The sequence below is a fragment of the Scomber scombrus genome, chromosome 21 (assembly GCF_963691925.1).
Source record: "Scomber scombrus chromosome 21, fScoSco1.1, whole genome shotgun sequence".
NCBI lineage: Eukaryota > Metazoa > Chordata > Actinopteri > Scombriformes > Scombridae > Scomber > Scomber scombrus.
In genome coordinates this window covers 24,840,448-24,860,962 of record NC_084990.1, presented here as the reverse complement: position 1 = coordinate 24,860,962, position 20,515 = coordinate 24,840,448, and the positions used below count along the sequence as shown (strand labels likewise).

At 41.7% G+C, this 20,515-nt stretch overlaps 1 protein-coding gene across 1 annotated transcript; it reads right to left on the bottom strand.

Annotated features, from left to right (window-relative positions):
* Positions 1–9,705: 9,705 nt before the first annotated feature.
* On the bottom strand, positions 9,706–19,040 carry LOC134003173 (rac GTPase-activating protein 1-like). Its single transcript, XM_062442300.1, has 14 exons — positions 18,925–19,040; positions 18,701–18,827; positions 17,620–17,712; positions 17,305–17,358; positions 17,126–17,224; positions 15,937–16,096; positions 14,212–14,342; positions 13,973–14,131; positions 13,769–13,864; positions 13,331–13,529; positions 13,155–13,260; positions 12,391–12,523; positions 11,653–11,785; positions 9,706–9,824 (listed from the first exon to the last, which is right to left on the bottom strand). The coding sequence occupies exons 1-14, from the start codon at positions 19,038–19,040 to the stop codon at positions 9,706–9,708; spliced, it is 1,725 nt and encodes a 574-aa protein (XP_062298284.1).
* Between the last annotated feature and the right edge of the window lie 1,475 nt (positions 19,041–20,515).

Genomic DNA, 20,515 nt, shown 5'->3' with positions numbered 1-20,515 from the left:
TTCTGCCTTAATTGACATTTTCTATCTTAATGAAACTTGGCTGTGTCACCATAGTAGCTCCCATGCAGGTATAATTTAATGAGATATGACGTTTCGAGCCATACTGGCTCTTATTCAGATGCTAACACAGTGAGGATCAGAGACGCCATCTTTCAAAAGTCCCATGGCCCAGTCATGTGACCTAACACACCTGTGATACATTAGTCTCCATTTAAGGAATAATTCATCAATAAAAAAACCTTTCTAGGGACAGTTATAGCAAACATGCATAGAAATATAAATATATACACATATATACACAAACATCTAAATAGAATTTCATGTTCCTTAAAAAACAGGACTCAAGCTGTAAAGGTCATCATATAACATTAAAATACTATCAGAGGCGCCTCTTATACATACGCAGAGGGGGTGATATAAACTCTATGCTTCTCAAACGAGAACTGTTTTGGATCCACACATTGGGAACTCTGGCCCCTAAGGGTCTAAATGAGGACTTTGACATCAGACCTTGTGTTGCAGTCTGATGGAATTTAGAGTGTACATTTTGAGGTCAATTTCATGACATTTATATCATTGTTCTTGCTTTTTTAAATGTTAATTGTCATGACATTTAGATCAATACTGTCTATCTCCTTTATGTGATTCGGTTTTTCTGTTTTTTTTAGTATTATCTGAGTAATATTGTTAAAATCAGACACATCCTTTCTCACTGAAAAACTAGTCCATGCATTTGCTACTACTAGCTAAGCTAGCCTGCTACTTTGATAGCCTGGTCACCAGATCCAGGTCCATTCCTCGACTGGCCCTGATGGTTACTGCTGATGATCCTTCTGGTATTAAATCTGCACTAAGAGTCACTGAATGTCTGATTAATGAACTCCTTCAAAAGGCAGGCAGTGTGAATGTTCCACAATGGAACAATGAGTAGAGTTCATGTACAGTACTTCATGTAAACAATCCCATAATAATAATAATCATTTTATAGATATCATAGACACAAAAATGAGCCGTGTGCAGCAGACAGTAATGAAATAAAACTGTGAGGCGGCTGTGGCTCAGGAGGTAGAGCGGTCGTCCACCAATTGGAAGATTGGCGGTTCGATTCCCGGCTCCTCCAGTCCACATGTCGATGTGTCCTTGGGCAAGACACTTAACCCCAAATTGCTCCCGTTGCTGTGCCAACGGTGTATGAATGTGTATGAATGATTAGCTTCCCCTGATGTGCAGGTTGGCACCCTGCGTGGTAGCTCCTGCCATCAGTGTATGAATGTGTGTGAATGGGGTCAATGAAATGTATTGTAAAGCGCTTTGAGTGGTCGAAAAGACTAGAAAGGCGCTATATAAGTACAGGCCATTTACCATTTACCATTTGTACCAAATCTGGATTTTCACTTTCCAATGCTAACATTAGCATATTTTATGAGTTGTTAGTTTTGAGGGTATTTGGTCATAAACCCAAATAGACTGACTGTCCACCACTGATGGAGGTGTGAGTAACGTCCTCCAGCTCCTCCTGGAGGATCAGAGGTGTTCCCAGACCACATGACATATATTCTCTGTTTTTACCTGATTGGTGATCATCTTCAGCCTGGAGTCCTGGAGAGAAAATCAGACAATTAATATTAATATTGGTGCAGAGCTGTGAACTGAACAAACACTGTGAGGCTTTCCAGCAGCTCAGAGCTCATCTCAGTGAAAACACAGATTATTGAACTCACTCAGGAGTCATTTGACCAGTTTACCACTGACCTGCAAAGTGGACCACAATATAACTTTTACATCTGTTTTACCAAATATGCCACAGACTGTTATAATATGTGAAAGTAACATGTTCAGTTTTCAGTAACTAGAAGACGGAGCTAAAAACCAAACCAGACTAAAGTGTTTGCTCTCTGGTTTGGAGACCTGGAGACTCTGGAAGACAGAGACAGTCAGCTAGACATCTAAAGTAAGAAATTAATCTTAATTTGTAAGTTAAATACAAGAATGCAATCAAATGTTAGTTAATGTTAATAAAATATCACAAATGGTTCATGAACAGACAAATAGAGTCAATATAACATGAACTATAAAGTTTATTTTTTCCGGAACAAAGAAAGCAGAAACATGTTTTTGTAGATATTTCATGTTGAGGTGAAAATAATCCTCAAAAAAAGACAAAAAACTGAAGGAAACCCATCCAATAAGGTGGCTTCATTTTTTGCTGGATCATGCAGTGAATGGCAGTCACTGAATTCTGTTTCAAATGTTGATTTTCTGCACAAGTCATCTTACTGTCATCATCAGAAGAAGAAGAAAATGTATAATGTTGGACTGTTGTGGCTATTTCAATTTATTGGTTGTAGGTTCTTTTGGGTTGTGCAATTTCAATTGTGTTTGTGTGGTTTATTTGGCTGCTGTAAAGTTACATATGTATCATAGTCAGACTGATCAAGTGATCTCTGTGAAGTGCTACTTTGGGCCTGATTTACTAAGATCCCAAATAAAGGTACTAAATTGTGTTTGCAGTGCAACAGATTGCACATTTGGTTAGTGTGTGTTTTGTGGTGATCTACTAAGAATAAGTGCACTAATAACAACAGGAGCAGACAGCAGGATTTAAATGACAGTTTGGACGAGCAGAAATGTGATCTGATAGAATTAGAGGTTCTAGTGGAAGAGGTTAACAAACATATTGAGTTACAGCAGAAACAACTCTGTATGGGAGACTATTAGTGACAAAGTCAATGCTGTTAGTAAAACCATAAATATTAACACAGGTGGAAAAACCTGTTCTCTGTGTGCCCTTCAAACCTATTATTTATCGACACAGTTACCATCACCAAAATTGAACTGAAGATATTTCACTACTTTTTACTGATAACGTTTTCCTTCAGTGAACTTTTGACTTAAATTCAGTATTTTTTCAAAGAGGTTTTGAGTCTTTCACACATCCATCATTAAAGCAGAGTCCTACCTGAGCTGCACAGCAACATCAACACCATCAGCAGGTGATCCATGACCAGGTAGACCGTCTGTCTCTGTGTCTGTCTGACGGACTCGATAGCTCTCCTCTGCTGATCACATGATCTTTTTTCTCTTTTTATTTAATCAGCCAGGAAATTAACTGATGAGCTGCTTCTCAGAACTGAAGCCACTAACCACAGGTGGGTAAGATTTTACCATGATAAGCAGTTTGACAGAGTTACAGGAAGCAGCTCAAACATGTTTACTGCGTGAGAAAAAAAAAGGTGTTTCACACCTTTCAGTCCTGTACGTGACAGTAAACATGTTGCCATGGTAACAGATGTCCTCTGTAATCTCACATCAGTTAGTTTGTCCTCAGATGCTTCCTGTCACAGAAAAACCTCATAACTACATTTAGTTCACTTCTAAATGAACCAAAGAAAACTGGACTACTGACAATCTCAATCCCAAACTCAAGTAACAAACTAACAAAACAAAACCCCAGCACTGACAAACATGCAGAGAGAAGAAAAACAACAAGGGGAAAGGAAGAAAAATGTCCCCAATAGATGTGAGCTGGGCCGTGGCTGGAGAGAGAGAGAGTGAGGATTACTCTCAATCCTCCTCAAATGCTCTCACCAGGTGATTACAAAACCACTACCAGATGTGTCTTCCTGAATAAAAACAAACAGGTAGAGAGCGAGGGAGAGAGAGAGAGAGAGAGAGAGAGAGAGAGAGAGAGAGAAGAGGAACAGTGGGACACCAGCTGGGTGCAACACTGTCCCTACAGGGCCACATGTAACACCCCACCCTGAGATTGTAAATAGCAGGAGTTCACGGATGTTATTTACACAAAGTTACTAGCACCTTGATAATGTGTCAGCCAGGTCATTGTTCCTTCCTCATGCCTGATTTCCACATTAAAGGTTTGCAGAAACAAAGACTAGCACATAAGTCTCTGGTTAGAAATCCGCATCTGATAAATAAAGACTAGAGGGTTAGGGTCGGTATACACAACGGTAGGCATACTAGCAGAGCCAACATACACCTCAAAGTGTTTAAGGGCCAAGACGAGGGCAAGAGCCTCCTTCTCAATGGTGGAATATACCGGTTGATGGCGGTAAATTTTCCTGGAGAACTACGAAACAGGATGCTCCAGCCCATCATCTCCTGCCTGAAGAAGGACAGCACCTGCTCCTGCATCACTCGCATCGACAGAAAGTTTAAACGGCCAATCAGACTCTGGTGCAGCAAGTATGAGAGCATTACTCAGCAAAGCCTTCACACAGACGTTCCCACAAAAACTTCTATAGTGTCCTGCAATCCCTAAAAACCGGGGCAGCTCACGCCGAGAAGCTGGAACAGGGAACCAAAAAAATAGCTTCAATCTTGGAGTGCACCGGCCTGACTTGCCCCCGGCCAACAACCTTGCCTAAATAGGTCACTGTAACCTGACCAAAATCACACTTGGTAAGGTTGAATGTGAGATTGGCATCTCTCAGTATGTACCAGACGCTGAAATGTAGCAGGAGTGTTACGCACGCCGAATGGCATCACCGTAAATTACAAAAAAGTTTCATCAGATTGATCAGCCAAGAGACACGGGGAGCTCCAGGAGCTAGAGCGAGGCTCTGCAATGCCATTCTCTCACGTTTAATTCACCTGCTTTGCAAACGGGCACGTTTATCAGGACACACATGGTAAGCATGCTGTTTTATTGGAGGAGAATCCCCCACATCAAAATCATGCATCAACAACATGGGTCCGAGATGGCAGAGAACAAAGATAGATGAGAGTCAGTCAACCCGACCACAACCTCGTGCTGAGACTGAGTCAAATGCGGAAAACTCTTACCAAGTTGAGACAAGAGTTTTTTTAACCTCCGTGGACAACTGGAGGTAATATTAAGTTACAGCAGAAAAATATTACCAGAAAAAACGCTTTATGGTAGATTATATGTGACAAAGTCAATGCTGCAAAAGAATATTAACACGTGGAAAAAAACGATAGTTTTCCTTCAGTGAACTTTTGACTTAAATTCAGTATTTTTCCAAAGAGGTTTTGAGTCTTTCACACATCCATCATTAAAGCAGAGTCCTACCTGAGCTGCACAGCAACACCAACACCATCAGCAGGTGATCCATGACCAGGTACACCGTCTGTCTCTGTCTGTCTGACGGACTCGATAGCTCTCCTCTGCTGATTACATGATCTGTTTCCTCTCATCATCCAGGAAATTAACTAATGAGCTGCTTCTCAGAACTGAAGCCGCTAACCACAGGTGGGTAAGATTTTACCATGATAAGCAGTTTGACAGAGTTACAGGAAGCAGCTCAAACATGTTTACTGCGTGAGAAAAAAAAAGGTGTTTCACACCTTTCAGTCCTGTACGTGACAGTAAACATGTTACCATGGTAACAGATGTGTCCTCTGTAATCTGTACATCAGTTAGTTTGTCCTCAGATGTTTCCTGTCACAGAAAAACCTCATAACTTAATTAACTTTAAAACAGTTTCTAGTTGTTCAGAGTTTTAATTATTAAAAGTATGAAATGCATATTTGGGTTGTTAGGTCTGTTAGAGTGAACTTTTGACTTAAATTCAGTATTTTTCCAAAGAGGTTTTGAGTCTTTCACACATCCATCATTAAAGCAGAGTCCTACCTGAGCTGCACAGCTTAAAGGCTCAGACTTTTTTTGAACCTGCAACATCCAATCTGTCTTCTGCTGCACAGAGTTCTGGTCTGTGGTCTGTGGTCTCTTACGTGTTGCCTGAACCGACTTCTTATATTTATTCATATTTAATTAATTATTTATTTATGTATAGAGCACTTTTTAAAATCCAGGTTACAAAGTGCTTCACAAGGCAGCAAAATACACAAATTATAAAATAATTGCGTTATAAAGACATTTGATGAGTAAAATCCATTTCAATGTAAGAAAATTAAACTCAAATAAAATCAGAAAAAAAATCCAATAAGTGTGTTTGTCCAATATATAATAATTTGAATTTTAATCTAATAGAAATATTGAAATGTAGCAGGACTGTTACGCACGCCGGATGGCATCACCGTATATTACAAAAAAGTGTCAGGGGTCACGAAAGCAGAAATGTCTTTTGCCCGAGGAGTCAGTGACAGCTGCCAATAACCTTTGAGCAGGTCAAGCTTCATCATATAATTAGCATTACCAACATGGTCAACACAATCCTCAGCTCTGAGAAGAGGATAACAATCTGGCTTCGTGACCAAGTTCACTTTACAGAAATCCATGCAAAACCGGTCTGAGCCATCAGATTGATCAGCCAAAAGACACGGGGAGCTCCAGGAGCTAGAGCGAGGCTCTGCAATGCCATTCTCTCACGTTTAATTCACCTGCTTTGCAAACGGGCACGTTTATCAGGACACACATGGTAAGCATGCTGTTTTATTGGAGGAGAATCCCCCACATCAAAATCATGCATCAACACATTGGTCCGAGATGGCAGAGAACAAAGATAGATGAGAGTCAGTCAACCCGACCACAACCTCGTGCTGAGACTGAGTCAAATGCTGAAAACTCTTACCAAGTTGAGACAAGAGTTTTTTTAACCTCCGTGGACAACTGGAGGTAATAATGAGTTACAGCAGAAAAATATTACCAGAAAAAACGCTTTATGGTAGATTATATGGTATAAGTCAATGCTGCAAAAGAATATTAACACGTGGAAAAAAATGATAACGTTTTCCTTCAGTGAACTTTTGACTTAAATTCAGTATTTTTCCAAAGAGGTTTTGAGCCTTTCACACATCCATCATTAAAGCAGAGTCCTACCTGAGCTGCACAGCAACACCAACACCATCAGCAGGTGATCCATGACCAGGTAGACCGTCTGTCTCTGTCTGTCTGACGGACTCGATAGCTCTCCTCTGCTGATCACATGATCTGTTTCCTCTCATCATCCAGGAAATTAACTAATGAGCTGCTTCTCAGAACTGAAGCCGCTAACCACAGGTGGGTAAGATTTTACCATGATAAGCAGTTTGACAGAGTTACAGGAAGCAGCTCAAACATGTTTACTCAGAGAGAAAAAAAAGGTGTTTCACACCTTTCAGTCCTGTACGTGACAGTAAACATGTTACCATGGTAACAGATGTGTCCTCTGTAATCTGTACATCAGTTAGTTTGTCCTCAGATGTTTCCTGTCACAGAAAAACCTCATAACTTAATTAACTTTAAAACAGTTTCTAGTTGTTCAGAGTTTTAATTATTAAAAGTATGAAATGCATATTTGGGTTGTTAGGTCTGTTAGAGTGAACTTTTGACTTAAATTCAGTATTTTTCCAAAGAGGTTTTGAGTCTTTCACACATCCATCATTAAAGCAGAGTCCTACCTGAGCTGCACAGCTTAAAGGCTCAGACTTTTTTTGAACCTGCAACATCCAATCTGTCTTCTGCTGCACTCAGAGTTCTGGTCTGTGGTCTGTGGTCTCTGACGTGTTGCCTGAACCGACTTCTTATATTTAATCATATTTAATTAATTATTTATTTATGTATAGAGCACTTTTTAAAATCCAGGTTACAAAGTGCTTCACAAGGCAGCAAAATACACAAATCATAAAATAATTGCGTTATAAAGACATTTGATGAGTAAAGGGGCAGCAGAGTGTCAGTGTGAGCAGCAGGGGGCAGCAGAGTGTCAATGTGAGCAGCAGGGGGCAGCAGAGAGTCAGTGTGAGCAGCAGGGGGCAGCAGAGTGTCAGTGTGACATCAGTGGGCAGCAGAGTCACAGTGTTATCAACAGGGGGCAGCAGAGTGTCAATGTGAGCAGCAGGGGAGCAGAGTGTCAGTGTGAGCAGCAGGGGGCAGCAGAGTGTCAGTGTGAGCAGCAGGGGTAGCAGAGTGTCAATGTGAGCAGCAGGGGGCAGCAGAGTCTCAGTGTGAGCAGCAGGGGGCAGCAGAGTGTTAGTGTGAGCAGCAGGGGGCAGCAGAGTCTCAGTGTGAGCAGCAGGGGGCAGCAGAGTGTCAGTGTGACATCAGTGGGCAGTAGAGTGTCAGTGTGAGCAGCAGGGGGCAACAGAGTGTCAGTGTGAGCAGCAGGGGGCAGCACAGTGTTAGTGTGAGCAGCAGGGGGCAACAGAGTGTCAGTGTGAGCAGCAGGGGAGCAGAGTGTCAGTGTGAGCAGCAGGGGGCAGCAGAGTGTCAGTGTGACATCAGTGGGCAGCAGAGTGTCAGTGTGAGCAGCAGGGGGCAACAGAGTGTCAGTGTGAGGAGCAGGGGGCAGCAGAGTCTCAGTGTGAGCAGCAGGGGGCAGCAGAGTGTTAGTGTGAGCAGCAGGGGGCAGCAGAGTGTCAGTGTGAGCAGCAGGGGGCAGCAGAGTCTCAGTGTGAGCAGCAGGGGGCAGCAGAGTGTTAGTGTGAGCAGCAGGGGGCAGCAGAGTCTCAGTGTGAGCAGCAGGGGGCAGCAGAGTGTCAGTGTGACATCAGTGGGCAGTAGAGTGTCAGTGTGAGCAGCAGGGGGCAACAGAGTGTCAGTGTGAGCAGCAGGGGGCAGCAAAGTGTTAGTGTGAGCAGCAGGGTGCAGCAGAGTGTCAGTGTGAGCAGCAGGGGGCAGCAGAGTGTCAGTGTGAGCAGCAGGGGGCAACAGAGTGTCAGTGTGAGCAGCAGGGGAGCAGAGTGTCATTGTGAGCAGCAGGGGGCAGCAGAGTGTCAGTGTGAGCAGCAGGGTGCAGCAGAGTGTCAGTGTGAGCAGCAGGGGGCAGCACAGTGTTAGTGTGAGCAGCAGGGGGCAGCAGAGTGTCAGTGTGAGCAGCAGGGGGCAGCAGAGTGTCAGTGTGAGCAGCAGGGGGCAGCAGAGTCTCAGTGTGAGCAGCAGGGGGCAGCAGAGTGTCAGTTTGAGCAGCAGGGGGCAGCAGAGTGTCAGTGTGAGCAGCAGGGGGCAGCAGAGTCTCAGTGTGAGCAGCAGGGGGCAACAGAGTGTCAGTGTGAGCAGCAGGGGGCAGCAGAGTGTTAGTGTGAGCAGCAGGGGGCAGTAGATTGTAAATGTTCAGGGAAAGGTGGAAAATGACGACTGCCATCCTCTGCATCTTCAATATTTAAACTTTATTTATTTCTTACATTGAAAACATGTCTGTGTTTTTTTTGTTTTTTTCACAGTTTAAAGTTTCAGCTGTGATTCAGTTTCTCTGCTTCAGTTTAAAACGTTTATAAAATGATGAACAGCTGTTTGTTTTAAACACATCAAGGTGAGTTTCAGGTTTCCGTTCCATCAATTACACATAAAAAACCAAAACGTGAGAAAACAAATAAATCTTTTATATTTGCATCAAGTCAGACGAGCAGATGTGTGAGGTGTGTGTGTCTGTAGGTGTGTGTGTCTGTAGGTGTAGGTGTGTGTGTGTGTGTGTGTGTGTGTGTGTGTGTGTGTGTGTGTGTGTGTTAGTTCGGTGAAGTGAAGAATCTTCTTCCCGGCTCTGCTCGTCCTCTGAAGGAACAAATCAGACAAACCGGGTTCAGACAGCTGATCACATGATTCCTGCAGCTCGACTATTAACCAGAACTAAGAGAGAACTCATTAGTCTAGTTTTAGCTTCCTGTTGAGTTTGTGATGTGTTTTAAATATATTTTGGACTACAAGGAATGAATAAAATCTCAGACTTTGATTCACACACAGTAAATAAAATAATCAGCATGATATAAATCTCAGTGACGTCTTTGTCTTGTTTAATTTGACAATTTTAAAAACTGAAACTGCTGCACTCAGAGTCGTGGTCTGATCTCTTACGTGTTGCCTCCTGAAGCGGCTCCCTGGTTCCTGATCGGTCCTCTCACTGATCGTCTGCCGGCAGCCGTGTAGTAGCTGTTCAACTCCGGAGACGTCAGCGGCTGGAAGAGCCGAACTGTGAAGAAGAAGAAGAAGAAGAAGAAGAAGAAGAAGAAGAAGAAGAAGACATGTATGAAGACCTCATGTTCATCTGAGGAAAGACTTGTTCATGCTAACTGAAGAGGTGAAAATGACGTCTGACACATCCAGAGGAAATCTTTCAAACATAAAAATCAGAACTTGCATTAATCGTACCGTTACTTTACTGTAGTATTTCCATGTGATGCTACTTTCTACATCTCAGAGGGAAATATTGTACTTTCTACTCCACTACATTTATTTGACAGCTTTAGTTACTTTTCAGATGCAGATTTGACACAATGGATAATATAACAAGCTTTATAAATACAACACATTGTTAAAGATGAAACCAGACAGCAGTGTGTAGTCGGCTCACATTTCAGATGTCTATGAGTTGTTAACAGCTCCTCTAAACTTCTCACATGCTTTCATTTCAATAAATGTTCAAATGATCCAATATTTCAGCAACAATCAAAGATTAGAGAAAAAGTCCAAAAAACTGAAAACACATTTGTGTATCAGAACTTAGTTTGTTCTTCTTTCCCATTAATCATCTCACCCCCCCTCACATTTATCTGCTGACCCTTTGGAGGGGCCCCACCCCTAGGTTGGGAACCACTGGACTAAACTAGCTAACTGTATATAAAGTAGTGTAAACTAGCTCCACCTCCAGCAGCTACAACAGTAACATGCTGCTCTAACACTGATGCTTCACTATTAATAATCTAATGATGTCATAATAATAATATATCAGTCAGAGGACCAAACCACTACTTTACTGTAATACTGCATACTACATCACTATAATACTGCAGTACTTTACTGTAATACTGCATACTACATCACTATAATACTGCAGTACTTTACTGTAATACTGCATACTACATCACTATAATACTGCAGTACTTTTACTGTAATACTGCATACTACATCACTATAATACTGCAGTACTTTACTGTAATACTGCATACTACATCACTATAATACTGCAGTACTTTTACTGTAATACTGCATACTACATCACTATAATACTGCAGTACTTTACTGTAATACTGCATACTACATCACTATAATACTGCAGTACTTTTACTGTAATACTGCATACTACATCACTATAATACTGCAGTACTTTACTGTAATACTGCATACTACATCACTATAATACTGCAGTACTTTTACTGTAATACTGCATACTACATCACTATAATACTGCAGTACTTTACTGTAATACTGCATACTACATCACTATAATACTGCAGTACTTTTACTGTAATACTGCATACTACATCACTATAATACTGCAGTACTTTTACTGTAATACTGCATACTACATCGCTCATAATACTGCAGTACTTTTACTGTAATACTGCATACTACATCACTCATAATACTGCAGTACTTTTACTGTAATACTGCATACTACACTCATAATACTGCAGTACTTTTACTGTAATACTGCATACTACATCGCTCATAATACTGCAGTACTTTTACTGTAATACTGCATACTACATCGCTCATAATACTGCAGTACTTTTACTGTAATACTGCATACTACATTGCTCATAATACTGCAGTACTTTTACTGTTCTTGTAATAGAGTATTTTTTACTTTGTTGTATTAGTACTTTTACTGCAGTAAAGTATCTGAGTACTTTTTCCATCACAGTTGGTGTATAAAGAGTCTGCAGTAGAAATCTACTTCATGTTTCTCACCAGCAGAAACATCATGGGATAAAAAATAAATGAAACAATAATAGTGAATAAAAATGAATTGAACCAAAAAAAACAACAACTGAGGGCTGATGTGTGATGCTGAGTACCGTTCCCTTCGACCTGGCTGCTGGTCTTGGTGGTGGAGGATGATGATGAAGATGAAGATGGGGTCTGGTTGGTGCGGATGTCGAGGATGCGTCTCCACGACTCTTCAGGGAAAGCCAACAATCGGCAAACAACCTGAGAGCAGAGAAACACTCACGTGACCACATTAGAAAAAGTAAGTTGAGATCACTGAGCTCCGCCTCTTCCTGCAGCTGAAGCGAGTACGATAAGAAACACTAGAAGAACTGTCGTATCTCAGAGGGTCAGAAATCAAACTTGTAGCGTTGAGGTGGTTTATTGAAAAGAATCAGCTCATATATGACATTGTAAAGCTTTTGGTCTTTCACACAACCACGTTTTTCGTCTCGCTCCATACGTCATTATCCAGATGTTTAAACCAGGTGGAGACGGGGCCTAAATGTTCTGAGCTCTGAGATCTCAGACGAGCAGCTGGGATCAAAAGAGGAATCTCTGATCATCAAATCCAGCAGCTCAGACACAAATTCCAACAATGTGACTTCTGCTACCAACCAATCAAAATATGAAATGGCCAACAAGACATTTGCTAACACACCTGTGATGGGGGGCAAGACTTATAACCTACACTGCAGCCAACCACCAGGGGGCGATCAAGACATATTGGCTTCACTTTTTGTGGATCTGTCACAGTGTCCATCTTTCAGGACTGATCAGACGTTAACCGTCATACTGTTGGCGTGAACATCAGAGCAGCTGCTGACCTTCGCCTGAGTGAGTGTGTCTCTCAGGATGGTTGCCGGAGGCGGCGCAGACGTCCCGTGTCCCACCAGAGTCGGTCCAAACACCCGGGACAGATTGTTCTGGTCCATCTGACACCGAGGACTCCTCATGACCCTGAAATATGAAGTCAAGATGGAAACAAGAACTGACACAACACCAGAATCTAATCAAGTTTATTCTTCTTACATCCTGCAACACATTTAGACAAACAGTCCAGTGGTGGAAATACGAAGATCTTAAGTAAAAAGACTCCTTCACCTGTCCTAAATCCTAAAACAAAAATGTCGAGTGACGTTTACAGACGAGCTGATTATGTTCAACAGTTTAAGTTTTCATTATTTTGTTTTTGAACCTCCTGCAATCTATCTGTAGGAATGTGTAGAGCAGTAATGGAGACGTAGAGGAACTGGAAGATGAGTTTCAGTCCTCTGGTCTCTCTTTAATGCTCTCCATCCTCCAAACACCAAACCTGTTTATCTGTTAGGTCTTTTTGCTGAAAGTCTGCAGGTCTGATATATTACAATGAACATGATTAAAACTGATGCAACAGTAGTGTTTATCTGTACATCTTAGCAACCTAAACACCGAAAATAGCAAGTTTCTTCCCATGACAGTATTTTGCAAGAGCACCATCTCTGTATCCACCAAGATGATTGCAATCGTTTTAAATAAATACAAAATCAAACCTTATAGCAGAGTGATAATGGGAGCAGTTGGGTGTAGTTATGTAAGACTCTGAGCTTACTTGTGAAAGTGCAGCATGAGGAAAGCCAGCGTGTCTTTGTTGGTTTTCGGCAGCTCTGCTACAGCCTGAAACATGGCTGCAGTGCTGCTGTCTGCATCGGACATCTCTGCAGGGACACAAACACAGAGGGGATGAGGTGTGGACAGGTGGACAGACAGGTGACGTGTTGAACTCACCTCCTGCCTCCATGAAGGTGCGGTGCAGTTTGAAGGTGACCAGCGGCTCCTTCAGCGTCCTCAGAAAGTCTTTGAGGAGTCCGCAGAGCACGTGGACGTCCTGAACTCTACTGAGCATGAGCGGAGTTTTCCCCTGAAGGAAGCGATCCTTGAGATCCTTCACGAGCCGCTCACCTCCAGGAACTCTGTACAAACCCCGCTACACACACACACGCACACACACACACACACACGCACACACACAAACGGACCGGTCATTATTATGTCAAAGCTAAACGTCTTATCTACTAAACACACTAAACTCTGATGGATCAACACTTCCTGCTGCTCTGAAGGGATTTACAGATTCATCAAAGACTCGTTGAACTATCTGGAAGAGACAATATCCTGGTTCCTGGTCCAGACACCAATGAGACCACGAAGGATCGGACAGTTTACCTCCTGCAGTCCTCTCCTCTCGATCTCAGTCACACACTCGATGATCAGCTGAGGAACTCTGGGATGCTTCAACGGAGCGAAACTTTCCAGCGAGTTCTGAAGAAGAAAAGATGCAGTGAAGTTCACAAAAGGAAGACGTCTTATTGGTTGTAATGTTAGGACTCCTGCAACTGAGCTGAGTGAGGTTCTGATGGACTCTGTTACCGTCTGAGCCGTAGTTCCTGGTGTGGCGGCCGAGCAGACGGTGACACACTTCTGTTTACACTCTGGATGAGCGATCACTCGGCACTTCCTGCACTTCATGGCGATCTTCCCAAAGCGGATCCTCTTGCCGCAGGGCGAGCACGTCTCGGTCCAGATCACCTGACACAAGCAGCAGATTCATGTTCAGTGAATGAGGCGGACGTTCGGACATGGAGCACAGCGGCTCGGCGGCTTCGTACCGTTTTAGAAACAAAAACATGTTTGGGAGTTTTCTCGGCTCTGATGATGATGCTCTCCTCCAGCCTCGCTTCAGGTTCAGGTTCTGGTTCTGGTTCAGGCTCATCACACGGACACCACACCGATGTGTCGTCTGCAGGTCAGAGTCACAAGAAACACTGAAATCAACATTTAAAGTAAAAGAGAAAAATTCTGCTAACGTGTGAAAAATCTTCACTTAACTGTAAAATCGACTTTTCTTTGAATTTAAATTGTTTAATTATCAATTTCAGAACTTAAAATCATGACCTGATTCTGATTCAGCGTCTGACTGATGTTTAGAAACACTGTGAGCTTATCCTTTTCTTTATTTATTTAACTAATAAAACCAAACATGTTAATCAACAAAAGACATTTTACTGATGTGAAGATGAACTGCAAACAGTGGAGAACATTAAATACGTTCAAATACGTCTTTAAAAATAACATTTTGGATAAATATAAAAATGAACTTTATTTCTTTATTCTCGTTTTGTTTTTGGCTTAAATTGATTGTTAGAGTTTTAAAGACAGATGTAGGACTAGAACAGTTCCTTACTTAATGCGTGTTATTTTGTTGTTTATCTAACATTTGCTCTCATTTTATATTTAGTTATGTTTCACTGCCTTTATATTTTATTTTGTTATTTTCACATGTTCAGATAAATAAATAAACTAACTGAAAAAAAGAACATGACATATAAAGCAACTTTTAGTTATAAGAGCAGAGTTATGAGGCAGCTTCTGCAAAAGTAAAGACAAGTTGAGTTTGATGTTTTAACCTCTTACATACTGATCAGGGACAAATTTGACCCATTTGTAAAAAACACTCTACACATTTCTTTCAGTCAGACTTTTCCTAATGTGACCCGTAGTATAGAAATGGAAATGAAATACATACGTTTTTAATTTTTCTTCATATTCTATAAAATAGCTGATGGGGAATTTTTCAATGTGAATTAATGTTGAGATTAATTATGAGTCAGAATCAGGCGGGGAGTTCTGGTCCTCTGAAATGAGGCCAACGGGGAAGTAACTTAAAACTGCATTCTATCAAAAGGCCACCAGGGGGCGACCGTTTTGGTGTCAAAAGGACTTAATGTATGATTATGCACTGTTTTGGCCTTATAAGTGTGCTCTTGGTTATTGTTTAGGAGTTTATTATTACTTCCTCGCCTCGGTCCAAGTCTGGATAGAAGATAGAAGTTCATAGTTTTGGGATGTGTGGATGTATGACCACTGCATTGACCCTGTACCCTGTGCCAACATATGGGTAAAAGGGACTTGGATGGAGGACGTTTGACCCTAGTTAACATTTCGGTAATAAATGTGCATGTATGCAAATGTATTTCTTGTAGCTATTTGCCATTGGCTGTAGTCATATAGGCTGACATGTTTGACCAATCAGATCATTTATTTGTTCTTTCAGGTACTTTAATTAGATGAGCTGATGCCACTCTGTGTCTGCTGTCTCCTTATTGTAAAATAATAGTTTAATCTTCAACCCAGTAGTGTTTTTGTGTATTACTTTATCTTTGTGTTCAGTGTTTTCAGATTTCCACGACACTTCCAGCTCAGAGATTTGAACATCATCATCATCATCATCATCATCATCATCATCATCATCATCATCATCATCATCATCATCATCATCATCATCATGTTGAACTGCAGTCTGAGTCACACAGTAATGAGAGATCTGAACACACCTCCTACTCCTCCTCCTTCATCACAGTCTGAAACAGCACACTCCTGGGTGATGCAGAGGGTCGGGTTGTCGGGGCTCCCCTGTGTGATTCCCACAACCATGTGAATCTTCGCTCGAGCGTCCGGAGTCGACACCGACGCCTCCACGATCGTCTCCACCTCCTGACACACAGAAGCTTCAGACTCAGACTGTACTACAGTAAAGTACAAGTACCTCAAACTGCACTGCAGTAAAGTACTAGTACCTCTAACTGTACTACAGTAGAGTACTAGTACCTCAAACTGTACTACAGTAAAGTACTAGTACCTCAAACTGTACTACAGTAAAGTACTAGTACCTCTAACTGTACTACAGTAAAGTACTAGTACCTCTAACTGTACTACAGTAAAGTACAAGTACCTCTAACTGTACTACAGTAAAGTACAAGTACCTCAAACTGCACTGCAGTAAAGTACTAGTACCTCTAACTGTACTACAGTAGAGTACTAGTACCTCAAACTGTACTACAGTAAAGTACTAGTACCTCAAACTGTACTACAGTAAAGTACAAGTACCTCTAACTGTACTACAGTAAAGTACTAGTACCTCTAACTGTACTACAGTAAAGTACAAGTACCTCTAACTGTACTGCAGTAAAGTACAAGTACCTCAAACTGTACTGCAGTAAAGTACTAGTACCTCTAACTGTACTACAGTAAAGTACTAGTACCTCTAACTGTACTACAGTAAAGTACTAGTACCTCTAACTGTACTACAGTAAAGTACTAGTACCTCTAACTGTACTACAGTAAAGTACTAGTACCTCTAACTGTACTACAGTAAAGTACAAGTACCTCTAACTGTACTACAGTAAAGTACTAGTACCTCTAACTGTACTACAGTAAAGTACTAGTACCTCTAACTGTACTACAGTAAAGTACTAGTACCTCTAACTGTACTACAGTAAAGTACTAGTACCTCTAACTGTACTACAGTAAAGTACTAGTACCTCTAACTGTACTACAGTAAAGTACTAGTACCTCTAACTGTACTACAGTAAAGTACTAGTACCTCTAACTGTACTACAGTAAATGTACAAGTACCTCAAACTGTACTACAGTAAATGTGCTCAGTTACTTCAAACAGAAGCTGGGTAAATATAATAATCTAGTGCTGCTGATGTTGTTGCAGTTATTGATCAGCATGTTCACCTTCTCCACCGTTCTCCTCTCCAGCGGCTCTGTAAACATGTTCCCGCTTCTCCCTCGCCTCCCAACCACAGCGGCGACAGTCACACCCATCGACGATCTCTGCAGAGAAGCAGCAGAACAATCAGGAACCGAGTGGAGCATCACCTGAGAGTGTGAGCTGTGGTTGGACGGGCGCTTACCCTTCTCTCTCTGGCCCGAGACCTCAGCGGTTTAATCACAGATGTGTCCACGTCCTGAAATAATAATCAACAAACTCTTAGCTTCTTCATCAGATATTAGTTGTTTCATTGATTTCTTATTAATAGAAAATATCCTCAAATAGAAGACATGAGTACTTGTTTTCTTTTTATAATTTCAATATCTTTCTATGATTTTTAATAAAATAAATCAATATAAAACTGATGCATGATGTGAATAACCAACAGCAGACAGACGACCAACTAAAAACCTTGAATACAATAACATCCTGCGTCTCTTCGGGTTCGTGACCTCACCACGTCGTCATCTGTGCGATCGTAGCTGATGTCCGAGTGCGACAGGAACGAAGACTCGTCGATGACACACAACCTGACAGAAGAAGAGTTAAACTACTGCAAACATTCACAGCTTTCATAGAAACATGTTTTAAATATTTAACAATCTGAAATGAACTGAATCTGACCCTTCAAGAAGGTTTAAAACTCCAGAGTGAATCTTTGTTGTAAGCAGCTAATGATTATGTTCATTATTGATTAACTGATCAGTTGTTTCGTCCAGAAAATGCCAGAAAATGCCAAAGATGATCCTCAGTTCAGTTTACTGTCAGAGGACTAAAGAAAGCAGAATATATTCATCCTTTTCTTAAATAAACCAACTGGAAATGATTCATTTGAGCTCTTTAAATTTCAGTATTTCATTTGCACTCTGTCCTTTCAATGATTTTGACATAAATCATTATTTTATGCTCTGAATGAGTTGAATGATTCCTCCTGTTCATACTGACCATTAGAAGATCCCTTCATCATGTTTACTGTAATGATTCCTCCTGTTCATACTGACCATTAGAAGATCCCTTCATCATGTTTACTGTAATGATTCCTCCTGTTCATACTGACCATTAGAAGATCCCTTCATCATGTTTACTGTAATGATTCCTCCTGTTCATACTGACCATAAGAAGATCCCTTCATGTTTACTGTAATGATTCCTCCTGTTCATACTGACCATTAGAAGATCCCTTCATCATGTTTACTGTAATGATTCCTCCTGTTCATACTGACCATTAGAAGATCCCTTCATCATGTTTACTGTAATGATTCCTCCTGTTCATACTGACCATTAGAAGATCCCTTCATAATGTTTACTGTAATGATTCCTCCTGTTCATACTGACCATTAGAAGATCCCTTCATCATGTTTACTGTAATGATTCCTCCTGTTCATACTGACCATTAGAAGATCCCTTCATCATGTTTACAATGGAAGTGATGGAGGACTAAATCCACAGTCCTCCTAGCCTCCCCCAGATGTCTGAACTCCTGACCCTATCTCTAAGGCTGAGCCCAGACATCCAGCATCTCATTGTTTGGGTCACTACCCAAAACTGGACTCTCTCCTCCCCCCGGCTGAACCTTGAGACTCTGTCCATGAAGATCACAAACAGGATCAGAGACCAGGGACAGCCCTGATGGAGCCCAACACCCACTGAGACCAGGTCTGACTTACTGCAGAGAATGTGAACACAGCTCTCACAGTGGTTGTTTAGGGACCCAATAGCTCGCAGCAGAGACCCTGGTACCCCAAACTCCCAAAACACCTCACGGTTGTAGACCCTCTCCAAGTGAACAAAGCTGTTTAATTACCTCAGAGACCTCTGCCAGGGATATAGGTGAAGATTCCCCCGGATCATCCAGCTCTGCCTCCTCCATAGAGGACATGTTGATCGGGTTTAGGAGTTCCTCAAAGTGTTCCTTCCACCATCCGACAATATCCCCTGTTGAGATCAGCAGTTCTCCCCCCTGCTAAGACCAGCCTGGGCTGAGTCCTGCTTCCCTTTCCTGTCTCCTGATGGTTTGCCAAAACTTCTTTGAGGCCGTCTGAAAGTCCTTCTCCATGGCCTCCCTGAACTCCTCCCACACCTGAACTGCTGATTCAGCGACCTCCCTAGCCGCTGCCTTCTTGGCCATCCGGTTCCTGTCTGCTGCAGGAGGCTGGAGGATCCTTACCTGGAACCAATTTGCCTTGGGAGACCCTACCAGGGTCTGTTGCCCCTGACAACACAGCTCCTGGGGTCACAGGGACACGCAAACCCCTCCACCACTATAAGGCGACAATTCACAGACTTTAACTACATCAAGCTCATAATACTTATGCACTTTTACTGTAATACTTTAACTACATCAAGGCTGATGACACAGAACCCTAACCCTCAATGACTCCAATCTCCGTCTCACCTGAAACAGTCATCAAGTCTTCTCTGGTCACACATTAATAGATGTTTCTTTCATCCTCCACAGCATCAGTCCCTCATTTTTCACCTTATTTATCAACGCTGTCATCATCATTGGGCTTGTTAAAGAAACTCTGACCACTCAGCTGCTGTAACATTTTGCAATGGTGGCAATGGCTAAAGCTGCTTAAACAACGAGGTCAGACGAGACTTATTCCTGTTGGGCGTGGCTGATGATTCGCCATAAAGAAGCCCAGTGCATAACTAATATGCACTGGGTCAAACTAGGCTTTGCGGTCATAGCAAGGCCACACCAAATGTTGGGTTTAGCGCTATATGAATAATTATAATATATGAACTGATTCATTAGCATGAAGCTGTAACATACAGTAAATGAGGGCTGAGTGAACATTATCTCAGAGGGTTAAAAATCAGACTTATGCATCAACTTGTAGAATTGAAGTGTTTTATTGCAAGAAACCCAAGAAACCAAGAAACCCATCGTACATCTCATATTTATACACATATCAGACGTCATCAGCAAGAAAACAGACTTTTCCTGTTTTGCATGTAATGGTCTCTCTTTCACACAACCATCTCTCTTCTCTCTCACAGGCTGATATCCTAACCCTAACCATCCTGTTGTTAACACTTTACCTAAAATGACCTCACAGTCCTCGTCAATTAGCATTTAGCATTTAGCATTACTCCACTTATTAAATGTTCTGTTAAATTCCCTCACGACTCTTCTCTCTCTTTGGGCGATCACAGTGTTGTGCTTGCAGTGGTTTTACAGATATACATATTATTAAAATAAGGTATTTGAAATCAGTTACAAATGTAATGTAAGCTTGGCAAAACTCAGTTCAGCACTTGCCTGCGTTGTGCAGTTGTGTGTAATTCAAAACATGAATCAAAAATATAATAAAAACTCTTTGTAAACATGTTGAAAAATATTTTGTA

Bases quoted from the DNA above. Each gene is read 5' to 3' on its own strand.
- LOC134003173 (XM_062442300.1), bottom strand. From the start codon at position 19,040: ATGTCCTCTATGGAGGAGGCAGAGCTGGATGATCCGGGGGAATCTTCA. The intron at 17,225-17,304 runs GTAAGCGCCCGT...GCTTCTCTGCAG, and splicing joins CTCGGGCCAGAGAGAGAAGG to AGATCGTCGATGGGTGTGAC. The intron at 13,261-13,330 runs GTGAGTTCAACA...GTGTCCCTGCAG, and splicing joins CACCTTCATGGAGGCAGGAG to AGATGTCCGATGCAGACAGC.